The sequence below is a fragment of the Capra hircus genome, chromosome 8 (genome assembly GCF_001704415.2).
Source record: "Capra hircus breed San Clemente chromosome 8, ASM170441v1, whole genome shotgun sequence".
Lineage (NCBI taxonomy): Eukaryota > Metazoa > Chordata > Mammalia > Artiodactyla > Bovidae > Capra > Capra hircus.
In genome coordinates, this window is record NC_030815.1 from 109580025 (window position 1) to 109602835 (window position 22811).

General features: G+C 53.7%; 1 protein-coding gene across 8 annotated transcripts in view; it reads right to left on the reverse strand.

Annotated features, from left to right (window-relative positions):
* Nucleotides 1–22811, reverse strand: part of CDK5RAP2 (CDK5 regulatory subunit associated protein 2) — a 180943-nt gene that overhangs the window by 39191 nt on the left and 118941 nt on the right. For 6 of the 8 annotated variants that reach the window (XM_018052695.1, XM_018052694.1, XM_018052691.1 and 3 more), the window contains 4 exons: nucleotides 18376–18820; nucleotides 12634–12865; nucleotides 5452–6013; nucleotides 3266–3498 (listed from right to left, as the gene is read on the reverse strand). In XM_018052695.1, coding sequence (XP_017908184.1) covers nucleotides 3266–3498; nucleotides 5452–6013; nucleotides 12634–12865; nucleotides 18376–18820 — 1472 coding nt within the window. The remainder of the gene's footprint in view (nucleotides 1–3265; nucleotides 3499–5451; nucleotides 6014–12633; nucleotides 12866–18375; nucleotides 18821–22811) is intronic. The other 2 variants (XM_018052692.1, XM_018052698.1) reach the window with 1 other exon arrangement.

Genomic DNA, 22811 nt, shown 5'->3' on the forward strand with positions numbered 1-22811 from the left:
GGTGCCCCCTCCAAGCTCATGGACGCGCGCCAGACAGAGGCGGGGGGCCTTTCACTGATGGTACCCCAGGGTCAGGTCCACACCACGTAAGACTCCCAGCAACAGCATCAGATCCTGACCGGGCACTGCGTGTCTGGCCCTTTCCTAGGTCGGGAAGCCAGGACAGAGACCGCCCCCAAGCCCCTGCCCCCCAACTTCCAGGAGCTCACGCTCTGAAGAAATAAAATACGACCCCCAGAAGTCACTGCCAGCACCTGCTGAGCTCCCTCTACTGGCCGGGCAGACGCCAGCTGCTCCAAAAATCTTGAATCCTCCCAGAGCTCTAAGAAGGCACACTACCACCCTCCTTCTTGGGTGCTAACCAGTTAAACATCAGAAAAGGAAGAGCAAGGATATGCACAAAGATTCCAGTCCACTGGTCCTTTATCACAGCCGTAAACTTGAAGAACCTAAATGTCCACCGAGTGGGGAATGATTAATTACAGCGCCTTCATACGAAAGAATGCTCCTCAGCCCCTGCAACTTACAATGTAGCTTAACATTTATCGTCTATAATTGAAAAAGGGTAGGCTGCAGACTGCCCTATTTCCACCCAAAATACACACATGGATAAAAAAGGTCTGGAAAGTATACACTCCAGGGTGTTCATGTTTTGCTGTATAAATGACGCAATTACAGGAATATTCGCTTATCTGTTATTCCACAATAAACAGGTACTGCTTTGCATTAATAATAATAATAAAAAAGACTAGATTTAAATTTTTTAAGAACTCATGCTATGCAACTGCCTCAAACATAAAATTACTTTATGGTGGGCTCGTTTCATAATTCAGGAGCCAGACTCTTCAGATGGCAGCCCAGAAAGACCCACCTCGGCTACATATTATTCTCTAAGAAAAAGAGCTACAGAGAGGTTCCTGAGACCTTTCTGCCTTTTGTAGACGAGAATTAAGGTCTGTGTTTGTGCTGTCTGTTAAGCCCGAAATGTTTCTGCTTCCAGAACCCATAGGAAACAAGAAATGAGATCTCCTTGGGCTTGTCAAGGTAAGTAACTAAAAAATAAATCAAGGGGAGGCGAAAGTTGAGGGCGGGCGGGCATCTGGTGCCAGAGGCAGTCTCTCTCGGCCTCCCGTTCCCGGGCAGAGGGCTGGGAGGAAGGAGAGAGACAGACAGAAAGTGGCTCAGTTCACGAAGACACAGCTCTATCTTGAGGACCCACTGTACCCTCCTACAGCAAAACGGAAGCTAGCTTATTTGCAAAATCCTAGCCAGAAGACGGGATTTTGTGTAAGCTGGGAAAAGTCAAGCGTTCCTGTGCTCTGGCCCTCTGGGGTCCCGAGAGCTGGTGCTGGACAATGGGCCTGTGACGTGTCTAAGGCCCTTTTTAAAAACAGAGGAAACACCACTTCTTGGGCCCAGAAGGCAAACTACCCCACGTTCTATCTCGGCATCACACTCAACACATGGACCCTCGTGAGCTATCCTTGTGTCCACACGAAGGCACAGGACTGCATCGAACCGAGGGTCTTCCCTGTTAAGGCCAAGTTCCTCCCGTAAAACCACTTGTCCTGAGAATGAAGCCCCGGCTCCCAACAGATACAGGACTCAAGCACTCAGGACTGCAGCTGAGGCACCACAAGCTCGGTCCAAGGCCTCGCATCCGTGATTTAACTTGACCCTTGTGATTCGCAGAGGAAAGCCTCTGATTTGAGGCAGAGAGCAGTCACAACCTGACTCACTTTGTGACGACCTCTCTGACCACAGCAGAAACGGACCCCTTTGGGCCCAGGGTGGACGCACAGAGGCCAGGGAGGAGGGGGCCGCGCCCGCCCCAAAGAGCAGCAGGCAGCCAGCGGGAGCCGTGGCGGCAGCGAGATGGCAGGACCAGCTGATCTGGAACATGCGCCGAAGGCAGGGATCCGGAGGGGCACCCGGGGCTGGGCGGGAGAACTGGCTCGGAACGGTGTTCTCCCTGGAGTCACGGAGGGGAGTTCCCCAAGGAGAGGGGCCAACTGCATCCACTCTCCTCTCGGGACTGTCAGTAAGGTGTCCGTGTATGTTTACGTGCATGCGCGTATCTGCCTGGAGAGAGAGGGAGAATGATAGGCTACACATGGCGAAACTTCATGGCAAATGGATGGAAACAGTGGAAATGACTTCATTTTGGGAGCTCCAAAATCACTGCAGATGGTGACTGCAGCCTTGAAATAAAAAGACACTACTCCTTGGAATAAAAGTTATGATCAACCTAGACAACATATTAAAAAGCAGAGATGTTACTTGCCAACAAACGTCCCTCTAGTCAAGGCTACGGCTTTTCCAGTGGTCATGTATGGATGTGAGAGTTGGACTATAAACAAAGCTGAATGCCGAAGAATTGATGCTTTTGAACTGTGGTGTTGGAGAAGACTCCTGAGAGTCCTTTGGACTGCAAGGAGATCCAACCAGTCCATCCTAAAGGAGATCAGTCCTGAATATTCTTTAAATGCTGAAGCTGAAACTCCAATACTTTGGCCACCTGATGCAAAGAGCTGACTCATCTGAAAAGACCCTGATGCTGGGAAAGATACAGGGTGGAAGGAGAAGGGGATGAAAGAGGATGAGATGGTTGGATGGCATCACTGACTCAATAGACATGGGTCTGGGTGGACTCTGGCAGTTGGCGATGGACAGGGAGGCCTGGAGTGCTGCAGTTCATGGGGTCACAAAGAGTCGGACACGACTGAGCGACTGAACTGAACTATATGGAAGATGTCTGCTGTAGCCTCAAAGAAATGCAAGTTATTATTTTTGAACTGTAATGTAAGAACATCCATTAAAGTACCTAGCACATAGCAAATGTTTGGCAAAGGCTTTCTTCCATCCTCCTCAGACCGCCTCTGACGCTTAAACCTGTTCTAACCAATCAAAGTTTGGGTTTTCTTGCTTGCTTTGCTTGCTTGCTGCCCCCAGCATTTACCATCCGTGAGTCTTCACCTGCCAAACCTGGGTTTCTGTCCCCTCTTGAAAATTCTGGCAGCCACGTGGCCATGCCTTCCCAGCCTGGCCCAAGGCCCCTCCACCGGACCCCGGGTCTGGAACAGGGCAGACTGCCAACCACGGGGCAGTGGGCACTGGAAGGAAGCGGCCAGTAGGGCTCTGCCGTCCCCTCATCAGGGCAGGGGGCGGAGGGGAGGCCAAGCAGCCGCTTCCCCCGGGCCCCTCCGAGAAGTCCTGGACCAGCGCCTGATCCATCTTAGGACTCACAGGCCGGCGCCTCACTCACCCTTGAGAAACAGCTTCTCCAGCTGCTCCAGCAGCGCCGCGCACTGGTGCAGCTGCTCCTGGAAGCCCTCGGCCACGCACTGGTCCACGTCGCTGGCCTGCAGCAGCTCCTCAAACGCCTTGATCATGGTGCTCACATGCTGGCGGTAGACGACGCAGATGCTGTGGCTGTCCTTTATCTGCTGTCGTTGGAGGGAGAGTTCCCTGGCTTGGGCCTGAACTAACGAATCGTACCTGATACAGGAGGGAAAAGGAAACGCTGGCACCCATTTTAGAACTGAATTTCTGTGACCTTAACACTAATTGGAAAACTGACAAAGCAGGATTTTGAAAAGCCTGCAGCTGTACAAGTATCTATACTTTTGGAACAACTGCAACTACGCAAGGTCCCGACTCTTTCGATTTCAAAACAGCCAACAAAGCCTGGAACAGAGGTTCTTCTGCAACACTTTTAACCTTTATGAAGCCCCCAATTAAAGTGCAGACTGGCAAGGACTCAGGAGGACAATTAGTTTCCACTCACTCTTTAAAAATACTACTCGAAATTTGTAGAAACGAGCGCGCCAACGGGCAGGGGAGCCAGCACAAATCCTCAGGAAAAACAAAAAGGAAACTGAAGGCAAGAAAACAAGACGAGGACTGAGCTCTGGCGGGAGGGCCACAAGGCAACTCTAACCTTGACGGCCACGCACAGGGGAACCGAGGCCGCTCAGCCCCGGAAGTAGGAGTGTTTCATAAGTTGCCTATTCCTCGCACGTAACAAATGCACGAATATCTCCCTTTACAGGAGAGAAAACTGCCTCTTAGAGATGGCAAAGTCGGTTAAATGGTGAAGGTTTGTGACTTGATAGGGCTCCGCCTTCAAAGCCTAACTGAACCAGGCGTCACAGCCTCGGGTGGCCCGTCTGCCCGTGTGAGCCCGCGAGGATCTGCCGACGCTGAGAAAGCGCAAGTGGAGGGAAGCGGGGCTCCGTCTTCCTTACCGACTGCGGCTGCAGGAAGGTGGCCCCAGAGTGGCTGGGCAGAGACCCTGACCCCTCGCTTTACTACATCCCTTGAAATGATGAGCAGTGACCACCTTTGAGCCCACGTGAGCAGAGAGGTCACGTGACCGCAACACCGCAAACGGGGCCAGTTTAACGAATGAGACAAACCCTGGGCTCCACGAACCCTCCCGGGCCGCCTTCTCGGGCATTTCCTCGTCTACAGACACAGGGTCTGAGAACCCCTCTTCTCAGGTGGCTGTGGGGGTTCAGTTAGAACAGTGCCTAACGTGGGGTCTGACAACGCTGCCCCTCATTGAAGGCCAGCTGCCTTCAATGACACTGCGTGGGAAGCCCTGAAAAACGCACTCCGGCTCCTGACAATTCTGAACAGCGTGTCTGTCTCAACTTAGCGACGAGTGAAGGTCAGCTTTACAAATGACCCCATGCTTGTCAGATCTCATGAAGCAAAACTGTCTCCAAGCCCATAAAACATGTCTTCACGACCCAAGAATTCTTCTCTTTCAACACAGGCTTATTTCTCTGAGATGACCTTAAAGGGTAGAGATACGGACACTATTATTTTCTCCCCTCCCTGCCTAGGACAGCAGTTTCAGTGTCCCCCACCCCTCCCCTGCAGGACAGTAAGAGCCCTTAACAGGGTCAGGAGCAAACACTGCCATTTAGCAACCGTACTGTGACTCACCAAGCGGACGGTCTAACACCTTCACCCTGCCCCCCCCCCCCCCGACCTGAGGAGGACAAGACCTGCTCGGCCAATTCCCGAAGGCACAGGCCGAGTGTGGACACCGCCAGGTCCCGCGGCCTCCCACGCCACCTCCCCGAAGGCGCAGCTGCCCTACTGTTACTGTTGCCGTGCGGTTGCTAGGTCGTGTCCGACTCTTGAGACCCCATGGACTGCAGCACACCAGGCTCCCCTGTCCTCCAGTATCTCCTAGAGTTTGCTCAAATTCAGGTCCACTGAGTTGGTGATGTGATCTAACCATCTTGTTCTCTGCTGCCCTCTTCTCCTTTTGCCTTCAATCCCTCCCAGCATCAGTGTCTTTTCCAAGGAGGAACTGCCTCAGCTGGGCCACGAAGACTCCCCTGGCACATGCCCAGCGCCCCTGCAGGGCAGCACCCCTTCCCAGGTCAGGGGCGCCCACCTAGTGGCAACGTGGGGAAAGGCAGAGGTGGGACGTACCTGGAGGACGAGAGGTCTCTGATCTTATTCTGCAGGTTATGGATTCCACCGAAAAGCTCCACGTTCAAATTCTGCTCCTGCTGCAGCTCACACTCCTGGCCCACCAGCTGCTGTCCAAGGCTCTCCAGCCGCCCGCCGTCCATCATCTTTGGCGCCAGCGGGTGGAGGATCTTCATGTGTTTCACATAACGGACCTGGCGCAAACTCGAGAAGGTCATTTCTTCCTCGTCGGCACTGCCCTTGGACTTGCTCAAGCCGTCCTGGGCCCCTTCCGTCCCACACAAGACCGTGATGACGGCCTCGCTGAACCGGGAGTGCCTCTGCAGCTGCAGGATGAAGCTCCGGTAGCCCTCGAGCTCCGTTTCCAGGTCACAGATTTTTCGTTCTAAGTTTTCTTTATCGTTGGAGGTATCAGTGCTCTCCAGCGGGTCAGTCCCAACCACACTGATTTTAGTGGAAAACTGACTGTTGGAATTCAAGTGTGTAGCTGGGAAGTCTTCAGAGGGGTCCTCGTCGCCTGGTGGCAAGATGGCAGGGTCATCTGGCTGGTAAACTTCAGAGCCTGGAAATCAAACCACGTTTATGTCAGTCTCTCCACTGCTGAAATCTATCCCTCTGCCCTGGCTCACAGCCCCCACTGAGCAGAGACCGTGGGAGCCTCCTGCCAAGCCCCTCTGGCTCGAGTCCTTCCCTCTTCCTTCTCAATCCAGCCTCCTCCTCAGAGCTACTGTGCTGAAAAGTGAATTACACCCTGATAACCAACCACCCCACCTATACCTCACCCAGCCCCCTACCATCTTGAGGATTAAGTCCAAACTTCTCACAGTATCTGAGACCCTCCATGATAGAGTTCCAGGCAACCTTTGCAGGGACACGTTCAGCCACCACCTGCGCAGACTCCCTACTAAAGCAACCATCATTCCCTGCATACAGCAGGCTGCTCATGCCTCCCGGCTTCTGCACGTGCTGTTCCCCCTTGGCCGCCTACTTTACTCCCGCTCAACGAGCTCCTACTCATCCTTCAGCACCCAAATCTGATTGTCCTTCTCTGTGAACCGATGTTCAAACTATGCAAAACAGTCACTCCCCACTGCGCTTCCATGGTACCTGACACGTAACACCCACAACAGACATGATCACGTGCCGGGTGCCGGCACAGGAGGGACATCTGGCTCATTCATTTATTTACACGGCAGTTAGTTACTGGGTTCCTCTCCCTTACTGGGCTGCATGTTCCTTCCCAGCAGGAACTGGCCTTTCATCTTCACATGCTCAGCGCCTCGTACAGCACCCAGCCCAGACCAGACGTGAATGAAGGGTGGACAAACACTGGACAAAGAGTGAAGTAACACCAAAGATGAGCAATTCTGAAATCCTCGGCAGATGAGAGGTCACCTCGTCTCCATGTCTACCAGCTTCTGGGAGATGCCTTGATGTCCCCTACAGCAAGGAGGTATTTGGCTGACTCATAATCCTGCCAGGAAACATCTCCTTACAGCTAGTTTAAATCCCCACGTTTGCAGCCAAACTCCTGTGAGAGGCAGGGTGGTGCTGCAGGAAGAACACACAGCTTTGAAGACAAAGCAGAGGGGGCTCGCACCCAGAGGGGCGGCTTGCTGGCTGCACAGACTCAGGTGAGAGCTCACTGCCCAGAGCTCTGGTTTCCCCAAGCAGTATCTCGTTTGTTGTTGTAAGGCTTCAAGCTCAGGCCTGAGTCTAGAGCATCCGTCCTTAACCACACGCCACACTGCCTGCTGTCCAAGGGAAAGCTCAGCTGAGTACAAGCAGCTGTCTGCCTACGTAAGAGGCAGCAGAACATAGGAGAAACATCTGTCCCTGAAAGCCAACAGATCTGGTTTCACACAAAGGCTCTAACCACTTAATGGCTGTGTGACCTCAGGCAAGTGCCTTAGCCTCTCTGAGCCTCAGAAGCTTCATCCGCAAAAGGGAGAGAGCACCCTGTATTCTGCTTTTGTCTTTAGTATCCAGTGGGACAGGAGCCGCAAAAAGGCTAACAATGTCTGGCACACAGTAGTGAGGGAGACCAACCAACATGATTATGCTTTGCTTTCCTGAAGGTGTTCAAAGACGGGAGAGGACGCCTATTCCAGCAGAGACACGTGAGCAGAGGCTTGTGGACTTGGGGAAGCGTGGGCAAGGCAGCAGGGTACGTTGGCTGAGATGACCAAGGAGGCCACGCAGAAGGAAAGGCGCACACGCGTCCTTGTCAGGCTGTCTCATCCAACTTCTGGGTTCTGCAGCTGCTCCTCGTGGCTGTGAGCCCATTCTTGTCCTTGCTCACGAAGCAAATACCATAAAATAAACTTCTGAATTTTAGAAAGCCACTGCTACGTGACCTCAGGAAAGCATTCCTAACAGAGCATGTCTACTGCACAAAATGTGTTATAATCACTAGCTCTGAGGGCCTTCAGGGTGGAGGCCATGTCATTCATCCCTGCTTCTCCAGGGTCTGGCCTGGGGCCTGGGACAGAGAAGGGACTCAGGGAGTCCTGCTGGCTGAACGTGTATGAGACAGACAGAGGGAAAAAGCTCAACAAGGCTTTTTTCCTATGAGTCACACTCCAAGGCAAGGAAATAGCTTTGTTCTAACAACCTCCTGATAATGGAATTTCATGGCAGAAGTGATGTTCACTCATGGGAATAAAGATCAGTTCTGATGACTTTCCGTAAGTATTCGTGAGGCAAAGACAAATGGAAGCCCCGTACAAGTGTCCTTTTGTGATACAGACTGTGGCCACCTCTGCTGTCTAGACACGCACACGCACACACACACTCCCATCACAGCTAGGAGCTGGCCTCCCCACACTCCCACTTGCACAACCTTACAGCTCCTTTAGACACTTGACACTCAAAATTTTGACTTCAGAAATGTTCCTCAGCTACAGCAATTTGTGACTTTGCAGAGGCAAGGACTGACTTCCGGGCACCTGGGCCAGTACATAGCGAGTCTCACAGCTCAGCGCCAGCACGGCCACGCGGCTCTGCAGTCTGCTCTGGAGCCCTTCATAAGGTTCCAAAGCAGGAGTTTTTTTTTTTTTTTTCATTTAAAAATCACTGCATAGCACTATTCACGGTAGCCAAAGCATGGAAAAAACCTAAATGTCTATGGGCAGATGGATAAAGATGCGGTGTGTATATAGAATGGAACACTACTCAGCCGTAAAAAGAACAAGATGCTGCCACTTGCGGCAACTTGGACACAGCCAGAGATGGTCACACTAAGTGAGTCAGAGAGAGACAGACACACACCCTGTGATGTCACTCCTAAGTGGACTCTAAAATACAGCACAAACGAGCCTGTCTGTGAAGCAGGACAGACTCACAGACAGAGAACAGGGAGGAGGGGCAGGGGGAGGGCTGGATGGGGAGTTCCCCCCTAGCGGATACAAACTGCTACATTCAGAATGGATAAACACAAGGTCCTGGGTACAGCACGGGGAGCTGTATCCACTATTCCGTGATAAACCACCATGGAAAAGAATGTAAAAAGGGGTGTTTCTGTGCATAACCCAATCTCTTTGCTGCACAGTAGCGGTCCCCAGGGCCACTGATCTACATTACAGGAAACACTGACGTTCTGGACCTCCCTACAATGCAGCTAAGGGGCACTCGATTACCCGGGAGAGTGGCTTTCTCCTCAAAGCCCAGGGCCCTTGGAAGCCTGGGAGCATGTCGTCAGCACCCTGACGGAGGCTTCGGGAAGCGTACGCCACTGGGAACAGGGCCCACAGCCCAGGGTCGCCCCAGAGCCTGGGCAGGGCTGTGTCCTCTGAGGCCAAACCGCCAGAGCCCGGCCCACTGCCTGGTAGAAAAGTGTCAGACAAACAGACTGCCCGCTCGGACAGACACCCAGCGGGCCATGACTCGTCCATCTACCTACTAGCCGGGTGGCCCTGGACCAATTCTCTCTCAAAACCCCAACCTCCCTCCGCCTGTGTTAACGGGGACAGCGAAGACGCCCCAAGATGCCCACTGCAGGGCCCAGTCCTGGTTCTCACATGAAACCCCCAAATGGTGCCCGGCACACAGCAGCTGGTCAGCAGGCACAGGGGGTGAATGCTGACCGGGCTCGTGGGCAGCCTGCTGCTCCTCGTCCCCTTCCCTGTCTCTCCAGACGCGGGGCGTGGCTTCCAGGCCTCCCTGCTTTCCCGGCCCGACCTGGTAGGCTGTTCCCACGAGGCGCTGGGCTACAGGCATCCGCAGAGAGAGAGCAAAATAAGTAAAACCCTCAGCTTGAAACTTAGCCAAGCAACTAAGAAGAACACAAAGATACAACAGGGAGAATGAAAACGCTGGGGAGGCAAAATGCAATTTATAAGATAAAATTAATCTATCGAGCTGCCATAACAGGACATAAAAAGCATAAATACACTGCAGCTTGTCTGAAATGGTTTAAGCCCAGGCTCTCGAAAAACCGTGAGTGAGAAAATGAATTCTACAGACTTATGCCCACCCTTCCCAAGAAGAGGGGCCCCCAGGGCCCACCGGGCAGCTGCCGAAGTAGCACCTGGCCAAGGCACCCCCGGGCCTCAGCAAGAAATCAGAACGTTGTTCAGTGCAAACGGCAAGCCCCGGGCAAGGTGCCAGGGCCCCAGTGCGACTCAGCGCGTCTCCTTCCTCCCCAGGGCAGCCCCACTCCTGCCGCCCTGATGGACTTAACAGGTTACCCTCAGAAGGCAGGGCTTGCATCTCCTTCCCTTCTCTCCTCCACTGTGTGCAGGCGGCCAGGAGCATCGCAGGCGCCTGGAGAACGTTCACTGACTGTGAATAGATGCCTGGGTGGATGGGTGGGTGGATGGATGGACAGATGGATGGATGAAGGACTCTGGGAAAGGAAGGAGGAAAGGAAGAGCCATCCTACCTAAGGCCTACTTCAACGGAGGCCGATCTTAAAACCTCAACTGTGCTAAAGCCAAGACACTGCTGGTTTGCCACTGAAGTCACATCTTTTGCGACCCTGTGGACGGCAGCCCGCCAGGCTCCTCTGTCCATGGGGCTCTCCAGGCAAGAGTACTGGAGTGGGTTGCCATTTCCTTCTCCAGGGGATCTTCCCAACCCACGGGTCAAATCCAGTCTCCTGCATTGGGAGGTGGATTCTTTACCACTGAGCCACCTGGGAAGCCTCAAACCCAAGAGAAACTAAAGTCAAATGGAAGACGCTGTTGGCTACAGATCATCATAAAATCTGCACACGCAGAATCGTACACCAGGCTCTGGGAAACACTGGGGGTAAAGAAAAGGCTCTGAAACCAGGCAGCTGGTTCCAGCTGGGATGTCAGCCCACAGTGTGACCGTAGCCAAGTCCCTTTATCTCTGAAACTGCTGCCTCAGCGATCAAGTGGGAATAACTAGTGTACCTGCTCACAGGACTGGGAGGAGGATTCAGTGAGACCACGTGTGTAAAGTGGACAGCGTGGCTCAGGAAGTAACAGGCACTCATTTGACTCTATTTACTGCCACAGGCAGGCAGAGGCCCCCAGCCCCGAACCACTCGGATGCAACCATCCACGTCGGCCTGCAGCCATTCCCGGGCACTGCTTCTCCGGCAGCCTCCCCAGGACTGGGTGCATCTTTCCTTCCTCCCTTGTACCATGGGCCTAGAAATGCGTGAGCGCCTTTGCTCATCTCTGAAGCTCCCAGACCGTCTCTCTTCGCTAAGAACTCCGGTTTTGCAGCTCACGCTATGAGATCACCCCGCTGCCGACCCTGCCTTCCCGCAGAGGTTGCTGCTGTTCAGTTGCTCAGTCGTGTCTGACTCTCTGTGACCCCATGGCCTGCAGCACTTCTGGCCTCCCTGTCCTTCACCATCTCCCAGAGTTCATTCAAACTCACGTCCATCGAGTCAGTGGTGCCATCCAGCCATCTCATCCTCGGTCGTGCCCTTCTCCTCCTGCCCCCAAGCCCTCCCAGCGTCAGAGTCTTTTCTCAGTGAGTCTACTCTTCACATCAGGTGGCCAAAGTATTAGAGCTTCAGCATCAGCATCAGTCCTTCCAATGAGTATTCAGGGTTGATTTCCTTTAGGATGGACTGGTTGGATCTCCTTGCAGTCCAAGGGACTCTCAAGAGTCTTCTCCCACACCACAGTTCAAAAGCATCAATTCTTCAGTGCTCAGCCTTCTTCATGGTCCAACTCTCACATCCATACATGACCACTGGAAAAACCACAGCTTTGACCAGATGGACCTTTGTTGGCAAAGTAACGTCTCTGCTTTTTAACCTCTGTCTAGGTTGGTCACAGCTTTCCTTCCAAGGAGCAAGTGTTGCTCACAGTGTATTTTCTTCCTCCCCTGCGATATATACGCTGGATCCAGACTTGGTCTCTTATGCCCACTATCTCGCCGGTGCCCGGCACACAGGAGGATCTGATGCGTCCTTTCTGAATAACTACGTGAAAGATAACTGTTCTTGCTATCGTGGGCCGGTGTCATCCGCTCACAGCAGAAGTTCAGCATCAGGATCCAGCAAAAGTGCTGCTGGGGGTTCAGGAACACTTTGAAGATGACGGATGCTGCTACATGCGTGCTGCCCTGCCTGCTCCGTGAGAAGGCCCTCAGCTTTCCTCACTCTCAAAGGGGCAACATGTACACACACCACTGTCTTGGGCTGGGGGCCACACTGAGGTCCCCAGCCAAAGACTCTGGACCCCAAGGGCTATCTGTGCAGCTCCCAGGAGAGCAGAGACAGCAGGTTCCAAGGGAGTAGGGAGGCAGGTCAATTCTAGAAGCCATAAGGTCAGCAGGGTTTGCAATTAGCCCTGAAGAACCCAAACAATTATGGCCCACCCTTTCAGAGAATGCTGCAAAGATGACTGAGGCCCCCACAGATGGTGCCGGGGGGTAGGGCAGGGGGGAACAACCCAGATTCAAGTCACGCCATGACTGGAGCCCCCGAGACAATCACAAGTGAAGGAAGCGTGACCTTGCAAGGCCTGGGAGCACGACCCGTCCTCCTCTGCGCCCCCCAGAACAAAATGAAGACAGAGGACACACTTTCCTGACTGTGTCCCCTCGATTGTATATTTGTCAAGTCAAGATTAGGCACAGCAATTCAGGAAATTATCCTCCAACCTATTGCAATTCCAAACAACACGGCTGACATTTCGGGCCGCGCTGTTGGGCCGTCCGTCTTCTCGCGGAGGACACATTTTCCTTGGTGCTTACCTTTTGGGAGCGCTTCCTCTGGCGCCGGCCGCCCCTCTGTCATTGCTTCCGCCAGAATTAACTTCTGGTGAAGCTGCTTGTTGTGGATTTTCAGCTCCTTCAGCTCCCCCTGCAGCTTCAGGACCTGGGCCTGCAGGTGGGCCACCGCCTCCTGGGAGGCAGGGAGCCGGCACGCGCTTCCCAGCGATTGTGATGGCTTTATCAGGACGGGCAGGCGTGACTTCTTTGCATCCTGAAAGCACACCCGGGAGAACAATGACCACCCTCCCCTGGCCGCAGTTGACCCGCTCGAGCCGACCTCAGACAATAGGACTCAAAGCGGCTGTCGGGCCACGGCCTCTCTGCTTACCCCCAGCCCACCGAGCTTGTGTCTCTGCAGGTGCCCCCTCTGAACCCTCCAGCCTCCAGAGGTCCCCCTTCTGACTGACAAAGGCCAAGCTCTTCCCCCTCGACACCTTCTGGCCCCAGCCTGGCGTCTCTGCACGTTCCAGACACTCTCCGTATGGCAACCGTTTCCCAGGGCAATCTTCTGGGCAACATTCCCCAGAAGGAGCTCCTTCCCAGAAGGAGCGTCTGGGAAAGCTCCTTATCTGTGTCCTCATTTCCCATCCTTTCTTCAACCCAAGACAACCTGCCTCCCACACCAGGCCACAGGAACCACCCTTACTAAGGTTTTCAGGGCTACATGGCCCTAACCCCATGGCTATTTCCCAGGCCCACGGCTTCTGACCCGCCCACCCTATACATGCCCTCCCAAGTCAACCGAAAGCTCAGCTCTTTGATTCCATCACCCCGGGCCCCCACGCCCCGATCCACTCCAACAGCCTCTGCCTGCGGAATCCGAAAGCTCAGCTCTTTGATTCCTTCACCCCAGGCCATGCCCTGACCTGCTCCGGCAGCCTCTGCCTGCGTAGTCACGGCAGCTTCCACTTGCTGCACAGCCCTGAACCTGGGCGCCACTGTTAAAACTCCCTTTACGGGCATCACCAGCCTTCATCACGCACCAGCTTCCACTGGTGCCAGCCCCCAGGCTGCCTCTGAATTCTTTTGCCTCTTCTCATCTTCTGCGGCCACCACCCAACTCCAAGACGCTCCCCCACGCCCCCCCGCTCCCTGGCCACAGGGACCTCCTACCGCTTCATCAGAGCGCTCGGGTCCCTCCACTCGGGGCCTCAGCACAGGCCATCTCCTCTGCCTAGAACGCTCTTTCTTGCCCACCCCCACCTCTCCCACTAATCCCGATACATTCATTAGCATTCAGTTCAAACGCGCCTTCCTCAAGAGAATGGGCCTTGGTTCCTCTGCTATGTACTCACTGCTCCCTCGGAATTCTCCTCGGAAAATATTAGGACCATCATGATAAGTGCCTACGCATCTCCATCTGTCTTCTGCACCAGAAGCTGTGCTCTCTCCACAGCTTCCAGCCTAACAACTCAAATACGGCAGGTGCTCAACAACTAGGCGTGGAATGAACCTGCAGACGCTATCTTAGGAGGCCACGTGGGAGTGCCCCTCGAGTGGAGGAAGTTTAAACAAACTCAAAAGCTGAGAAGAAAGATGCGAATCTAGGATTCAGAAAGAACTACAACTCAATAACAGAAACACAAGTAACTTAATTAAAAGGTGGGCAAACCACTTGAAATACGTTTCTCAAAAGGAGACACATAAAAGGCCAATAAGCAGGTGAAAAGACACTCATCTGTCATTAGGAAACTGCAAGTCAGATTACAGCGAAATACCACCACCCCCTGCCCCTTGCTGCTAAGTCACGTCAGGCGTGTCCAACTCTTTGCGACCCCATAGACGGCAGCCCACCAAGCTCCCCTGTCCCTGGGATTCTCCAAGCAAGAACACTGGAGTGGGTTGCCATTTCCTTCTCCAGTGCATGAAAGTGAAAAGCGAAAGGGAAGTCGCTCAGTCGTGTGTGACTCTTAGAGACCCCATGGACTGCAGCCCACCAGGCTCCTCCGTCCATGGGATTTTCCAGGCAAGAGTCCTGGAGTGGGGTGCCATTGCCTTCTCCCCCTACCCCTTAGGATGGTTAAAATCAAAAAGCTAATAATGATCATTAGTGAGAATGGGGCAGAATTAGAGCCCTCACATCCTGGTGAAAACTTCTGTAAACTAGCTACAGCCACTTTAGAGAGAGTCTGGCAGTTCCTCAAACCATTAAACAGAGTGACTACGTGACCTAGCAATTCCACTCCTAGATAGACACCCCAGAGAAATAAAAACACATGTACACCCAAAAACTCGTACATGAATGTCCACAGCAACATTATCCATAATGTTCAAATGTCCATCAACTGATGATTGAATAAACAAGCCGCGGTATATCCACACACTGGACTATCAGGCCATAAAGAGAAATGAACCATGGACACCTCCTACAACATGAACGACTCTTGAAAAAGTTACGCGAAGTGGAAGAAGCCCGTCACCAAAGATCACAGACCGCGTGATTCCATTTACATGAAACAACCAGAACAGACAAATTTATAGAGACAGAATAGAGGTTGGTGGTTGCCTACAGCTAGGGGTGCACAGGTAGAGAAAACAAGAAGTGACTGCTAAGGGGTTCAGGGCCTCCACCTGGGAGAAAGACACGGTCTATACCTGACTGTGGCTGCTGAAGGTTGGGTAACTTGGGAAGGAGGAAATCAGCCAAGCCTCTCAGGAAGGAAAGAAGATGGAGTTCTTCCTGCATGCTCTAGGACATCCGATGCTTTCCAGCATTTTCTCCCGTAATCCTCCGCTCAAGTCTGCATTTCTGGAGCTCACAGGGTAAGAGAAGTTATTATGCCTACTTTCTGGACAGAGAACTGAGACCGCAACCAACCAGTCCAGGATCGAACACTAAGAAGGTTGCAGAGCTGAACCTCAAACAAGCTCTTCAGACATTACTGCCCGGTTAAGGAAAGCGAGACCCTTTCTACCCTGAAATTCCAGGCAAGAGGAGAGAAGAGGTTCCAGGACAAGAACAGCCTGCGGTGGTGACGGGGACACTTGGGAGGGGGTGGACGCCTCATCAAAGAGGACTGGAAAATGACAATCATTTGTTTGGCCCTCCGTCTCCACCGATCTTTATTCCTGGATCTGAATCTGTGTATCATATGGCAGCAGAGAAGATGGCTCCAAGCGCACAAATGCCAAAGTCAATTTCAGGCTAGAAGGCAGCCGTCAGTCACCCTAACGCCGCTTCCAAAATAACACCACCCAGAATGCTACCTTATGGACGCCGAACAGAGTCCCACCTACCACCTTATAAAAGACGTCATCCTGGATCTCTCACTTGGGGAGGGAACGGGGACAGGGACATGCATACCCTGAGCTCCTACCACGGACATGGCATGCGGCACTGACCACATACTGCCTATCTGAGCCAGGACACCAGCCCCGGGTGCCAGGTCACAGGATCCCCTTGGAGCCCCTGAAAGTCAGGTGACTGCCCCAAGGACTCAGAGCAGGTGAGCAGCCAGGCCCAGCGGAATCACAGGTGTATCTGTACAGCATCTCACCTCTGTAACTGAACCAGAAGTAGGTCTCATTTCCCTGTTTCGCCCCTGGGCTGCAAAGATGTTCTTCTTAACAGGGTGCCAGAGTTCCAGCTTAAGTTTGAGGATTACTGACTCCTTGACTAACCAAAAGCCACAAATAAAACCATTAAATTTTCTTCAACTTTGCATAGATGGGAGGCCACACTGCTGCTATGAGGCTTCCCCATTCCTGAGAAAGGTGGGGTTACCACATCCCTGTCTGCCTTTAAAGCCAGACTCAATGGGGCACGCCTGCTGCTCCTCTCAACAGCTGAGTCACTCGGGACAATGTTCTGAGCCTTCCAGAGCTTGCATTTCTTCCTATGCAAAATGGAGGTGATGCCTACCTCACTCGTGTGCTTGGTGAGAAGATTAAACGTGATGCTACAGGGATAGAAATCTCAAGCTGCAGGCATATATAACAGATGCAAAAACATAAACACAGTAGACTTCCTTTCGAAGACACCAACGAGAAGATAATTCCAAATGGAAACTTTTCTTCAATATATTTGGGGAAATTAAGTTCATTTGATTATCCAATTTTCCTGAATATAAGATGCTATCTCCCACACAAATAGCGGGGAAAAACTCACGCACGCACACACGAAATCTCGTTTTCCTAGTACGCAGGTACAAACTAAACTAGCTGGGGCAGATGAGAGCATTTCTATTCCAGCCAAATTGCACACATTTGCATCTCGAGTAGTGTTAATATAATGGCAACGTCTCTTTTTTTGGTCTCTACTGATATCTTTAGAAAACCCTTTTCCAGAAATTACAGTTTTGGTGCATAATTTAAAACAATCAAAAGCAATTTTGCTAATGATATATCTAACTCTCTTTGGTAGGCACAAAAGCAGTAATTTAGTGGTCAGAAAATAAACTTAATTCTCCATTCTGATGCTATGAAGCAGTGTATACAGCTATTTCTCAGATACAAAACACCCCTCAGAAACAAGGGGACCAGCAGCCGTCGCTGCAGCCCTGTCACAAACACGACCTCGCTCCTCCTCTACCAGGCCACTCCCATCTCCCTGCTATGGGGGTCCTCAACCCCAACCCCTCCTCCCTAGAAGGATTTCAAACATTGCCAGGAGAGTCTGGCTTTTAACCATCTGGCATATTGGACGGTGTGAGAGGAGAGGCTTAGAGAAAGCATCTCGAGTGAAGCGAACTGCAGACATTCGGCCATCGAAACCCGACCCTACCACTCAGGCCAGCGTGGGCCGGGGAGGAGGGTGACCCAGGGAAAGTGATCGGCTGTGCAGCCAGGCAGTGAGGGGCCCAGTTCAGCCCCCTAACAGCCGACCTTGACCACTGGCACTTGGGACCTGGCTTCCTCAGCTCCGACGGGGGCTGTAAGCATAGAGCATGGAGACGATGCCCACAGAACACTGCCTCTCAGACACGAGGTCTGTACAAAGGAAAACCGAGGTTCTCGTCCCTGTCACTCAGGTCAGGTCATTACAGTCTCACTGCAGATTAAAAGCTTTTTATTTTACTGCAGGTCAAGCCAGGTTATCAGCTTTACTGCAACCTGAAAAGTAAGTCCATCAACGGGGTAAAATCATGCAGATTTTGGCATACGTCCCACAGTGCAATCTCAGCAGCCATTACAAGGAAAGAAGTTCCTGATAAGTGACATGAAGGAGAAAGCTATAGGCAGATGTATAAATGTGACTCTGCTTTTTATAATGAAAACATAAACATATCATGAAAGTACGTTAGCCACTCAGTTGTGTCCAGTTCTTTGGGACCCCATTGACTATGGCCCGCCAGGCTTCTCTGTGCAAAGAATTCTCCAGACAAGAATACTGGAATGGAGAGCCAATTTCCTTCTCTAGGGGATATTCCCTATCCAGGGACTGAACCTGGGTCTCCCGCATTGCAGGTGGATTCTTTACCATCTGAGCCACCAGGGAAGCCTTATACATATCGTGGCACACAGATAAATAAGAGGGCTGGGTGGGGGGCAGAGAGGGAGGGAGGGAAGAGATGTTGGCAACACTTTGGGGGAGGTGAGCAAGGACACACACCTCTAGGTGGAGGTCAAGATAAGTACAGGCAGGGGAGACACCAGACTAGATAAATATTGAAAAGTAGTGGGATCGGAGGTGATTTTTAAGTGTTTTGACTGTAGGCAGGAGGTAACTACGTAAGGAGCGGGCAGTGGGTGACTAAGTAAGGAGCGGGTGGGAGAGCTTACTTTCTCGGTCCTCCTGGGGAAGGCGGGGGCGGTGGCCTGCCGCCCCAGCATCCTGCAGGGCTCCTCCAGCCGACGTCCAGCCCTGAACTCGGCGTCTGCTGGTTGCTCCTCCCAAGCCTCTCTCGGGCCCTCGTGTCCGGATCTGAGCGTGTCGCCCTCCATGGCCGAGGTCTGCACGGAGGCATCTTTCTGCTCTGCTTTGGACGCCTCAGCCCCCTGCACCAGCTGGACTCCCCGAGGCCACTGCAGCTCATCAGGAGGCACGGGAGACGAGCTGGCTTGGATGAAATGTCCGAATTCTGAACGGCCTCTTAGCTGAACGGCCGCCTGCCTCAGCATCTTCTCCGTTTTAGTACCAAGGTGTCCTTCCATAGCCTCCTGCTCAGTCAAGCACATCTGTTCCAGAAGCCGTTCCCAGAGCGCTTTCAGAAGGTCTGGCCTGTTTCTCCAGAAGGGAAAGGAAGCGGGAGGACTCACTTTCTGCTCTGGCCTTGCGCCGCCACCCACCCCCCCCCACCCTCCCCCCCCCAGTTTCCAAAGCTTCCCTCTTGATTCTGGCCCGGATTCTGCCGAATCTAAACACCGTGAGCACTGACATGAGCCGGGACCCACGCCAAGGAGGCTATCCGGGTCACCTCCGGACAGCCACACCAGGAGGCACCACATGTCTGCTTCACGGATGAGGAGAATAGAACTGCTTTGACACAGGTGACCAGCATGCGAGGGGGCCACATGACCACCTGGATGCAGGCTGGGCTTAGGACAAGCCAACGGGGTCATCAAGTGTTCATGACAACTGCAAGATCCGCCCATTCCTGCATCCAGGGGAAAGGACGGCTTTGCATGAATATGGCCAACCTGGCGGGTCCATGAATGACCTGGTCCACCAGGGTGCATGACTGGTGCTCAGTAAAGCTGCTGGATGAAGGGGTGCTGGGAACCACTGCGGACAGAAAGAGCCATGGCTCTGAAGTCAGAAAAGATGGCTTCAAGTTCTAACTGCAGTTCTAGGAAAGTGCAGCGAGTCTTTGACCACCTGATACAGAGAGGCGATTCATTGGGAAAGACCTTGATGCTGGGACAGACTGAAGGCGGGACGAGAAGGCGGCGACAGAAGATGAGATGGTTAGAGAGCATCACTGACTCCACGGACATGAATCTGAGCAAACCCCAGGAGACAGTGAAGGACAGGAAAGCCTGGTGTGGTACAGTGCACGGAATCGCAGAGCTGGACACGAGCCAACTGCACAGCCACAGAGACTGGAAAACAGCAGAGACTGCGCACGCCACAGACACACAACAAACACACGCCACAGACACACATACCACAGACACACAACAAACACACACGCCACAGACACACACGCCACAGACACACATACCACAGACACACACGCCACAGACACACGCCACAGACACACACGCCACAGACACACATACCACAGACACACACGCCACAGACACACGCCACAGACACACATACCACAGACACACAACAAACACACGCCACAGACACACAACAAACACACGCCACAGACACACACACCACAGACACACACGCCACAGACACACACGCCACAGACACACACGCCACAGACACACACACCACAGACACACACGCCACAGACACACAACAAACACACACCACAGACACACACACCACAGACACACACCACAGACACACACGCCACAGACACACACGCCACAGACACACAACAAACACACACCACAGACACACATGCCACAGACACACACGCCACAGACACACAACAAACACACGCCACAGACACACGCCACAGACACACACACCACAGACACACACGCCACAGACACAGGCCACAGACACACGCCACAGACACACGCCACAGACACAGGCCACAGACACACGCCACAGACACACACGTCACAGACACTCGCCAGACACTACAGACACACGCCACAGACACACACACCACAGACACACGCCACAGACACACACACCACAGACACACACGCCACAGACACACGCCACAGACACACGCGTCACAGACACACGCCACAGACACACGCCACAGACACACACGCCACGGACACACACGCCACAGACACACGCCAGACACGACAGACACACACACCACGGACACACACACCAGAGACACACGCCACAGACACACAACAAACACACACCACAGACACACACACCACGGATACACACACCAGACACCACAGACGCAGGCCACAGACACACACACCATAGACACACGCCACAGACACACACCAGACACACACCAGACACATGCCACAAACACACACCACAAAAGCTGAGTCCCCCAGCGTGGTGTCTCCCTGCACAGCGTGCTGCGAGGATTAAACCGAAGCACGCGTGGAGAGCAGATGCCTCTCTCGTCCCCTGCCGCACAGCCCGGGCCTCCCTGGACTTTCAGCTGCAACGGCAGGAATAGCTCCTGTGGACAAAGATCCCTCCTCCAGCGCCCCCGGAGTCTCCCTGCGGCCCTGGGCCCTTTCCCAGGGCCCTCTGAGCTCATCACGGCTCCAGGGGAAACTCTCAGCCAGGGGAGGAAAAGAGCTGCCGGGTGAATCTCCCAGTCCCCCGAGCTTCGGAGGACTATCTCCGCACGGGTTGACACCGTCCCTGAGAGGCTGGCAGGACAGCGGCCCGGCTGCCCACAGCAGGAACCAGACCATACTGCGGCCTTCCCGCCTTTGCCTCCCTCCCTCCCTTACTCTCTGCATCCCTCCTTCCTGCTGCCTGCAGTCACATCCTAAATCAATCCCTTGTACCCAGGTCCATATCTCAAGACGTTGCTCTCCCAGGAACCAAACCAAGTCAGCATGTAGAAGACTCTGGAGCAGTTCCAGAAGACTCGCTCGTGAGTTGCTTCCCGAGCCAGACGCTGTGCTGGGCGCCGGGGCTGCAGAATTGCCTGCAGGACCGGTGTTGGGGGCCACCGCTCCACAGGCCGCGCAGGGAGACGGGCTCTGTGGGAGGTCGGCAGGCTTATGGGCAGGCAGCCCAGAGCGTCTACACCGCGGGTGGCAGAGGAGCGCCAGGAAGAGGCCTCCAGAGTTGACGAGAGGTTAGCCGAGGGAAAGGAAGTGGAACCTTCTTCTAAGCAGACACAACAGCATGAACGGAGTGAAGACACGCTGTGAAGGACAGGCAGACGCGGCTGGGGAGCCAGGCGGGGAGCGCGGAGCCCTCTTACGGGAGGGAGCCAGCGCAAGGCCTGTGTGACACGGGGCACACCCTGGCTGTGGGCAGAGAACGAACGGGGAGACTCCCATCAGCTGCGAGCGCGGTGTGACTGCACGCAGAGCCCCTCCCGCTCTGCCCTAGACACATGTGGAAGTGAGGTCCGTGTTAGCCGCTCAGTCGTGTCTGACTCTTTGTGACCCCACAGACTGTAGCCCGCCAGGCTCCTCTGTCCATGGGATTCTCCGGGCAAGAATACTGGAGTGGGTAGCCATTCCCTTCTCTAGGCGATTTTCCCAACCCAGGGATCAAAACGGGGTCTTCCACATTATAGGCAGATTCTCTACCATCTGAGCAATCAGGGCAAACCACTCCAGTATTCTTGCCTGGAGAATTCCACGGACAGCGGAGTCTGGTGGGCTACAGTCTGCGGGGGTCCAAGAGCCGGACACGACTGAGGGACTAAACGTGTGTAAATGACCGCAAAGCAGACGAAAGTGCTCAGTGCACAGACAGGACTCAAATCCAGTTAGACACGTGCACAGGCCAGAGACAGGGAGACCCAGAGGGGAGGCACCCACGGAAGGCGTTCAGCTCCCACGGCTGGAAGAAGAGTCAGGCAAACGTCCTGCCCCGAAGGTAAGACCCAGAGAGACAAGTCAAGGCAACTTCAGACCACAGCACAGGGAGCAGCCAGGGCGTGGAGAAGGGCACAGCAGGGCCGCTCCTGCAGACAAGGTCCGCCGCTACGCAAGACGGCCGGCAAGCGGCAGAGGAGCGTCCACGCTCAAGGAGATAAAGAAGCTAAAGCAGTCTGAAGACTTAAAAGAAGTATGTCTCCATCATCTGAAAAATAGAGGGAGGAAAAGAGATTCATAGAAATGAAAGGAACTTACGGAACGGAGGCAGAAAATTATGAAACAAATAAGGAGGATAGGAAGGGGGGGAAGCAATGAGGGCGGGGGCCAGCTGGGAAAGGAAGGTGCAGTCAGGATGGGGCGCTGTGGTCAGGAGGGCGCAGGGGGCAGGAGAGGCCTCATCGGGACCAGACCCTTCCCGCTGCTGCGGCGTCTCCTCATCTCAAAACACCTGGCCAGACAGACCAGAGCTACCAAGTCCTTTAGCACACTTTAGCCTCCCCTTCTCTGGACCTTTGCTGCCACTGAAGTGACAGGCACCCTGGTGCTACCTTCCCACTGGGCCCTGTAAGGGCAGGACTGACAGCTGACTCACATCTGGATTC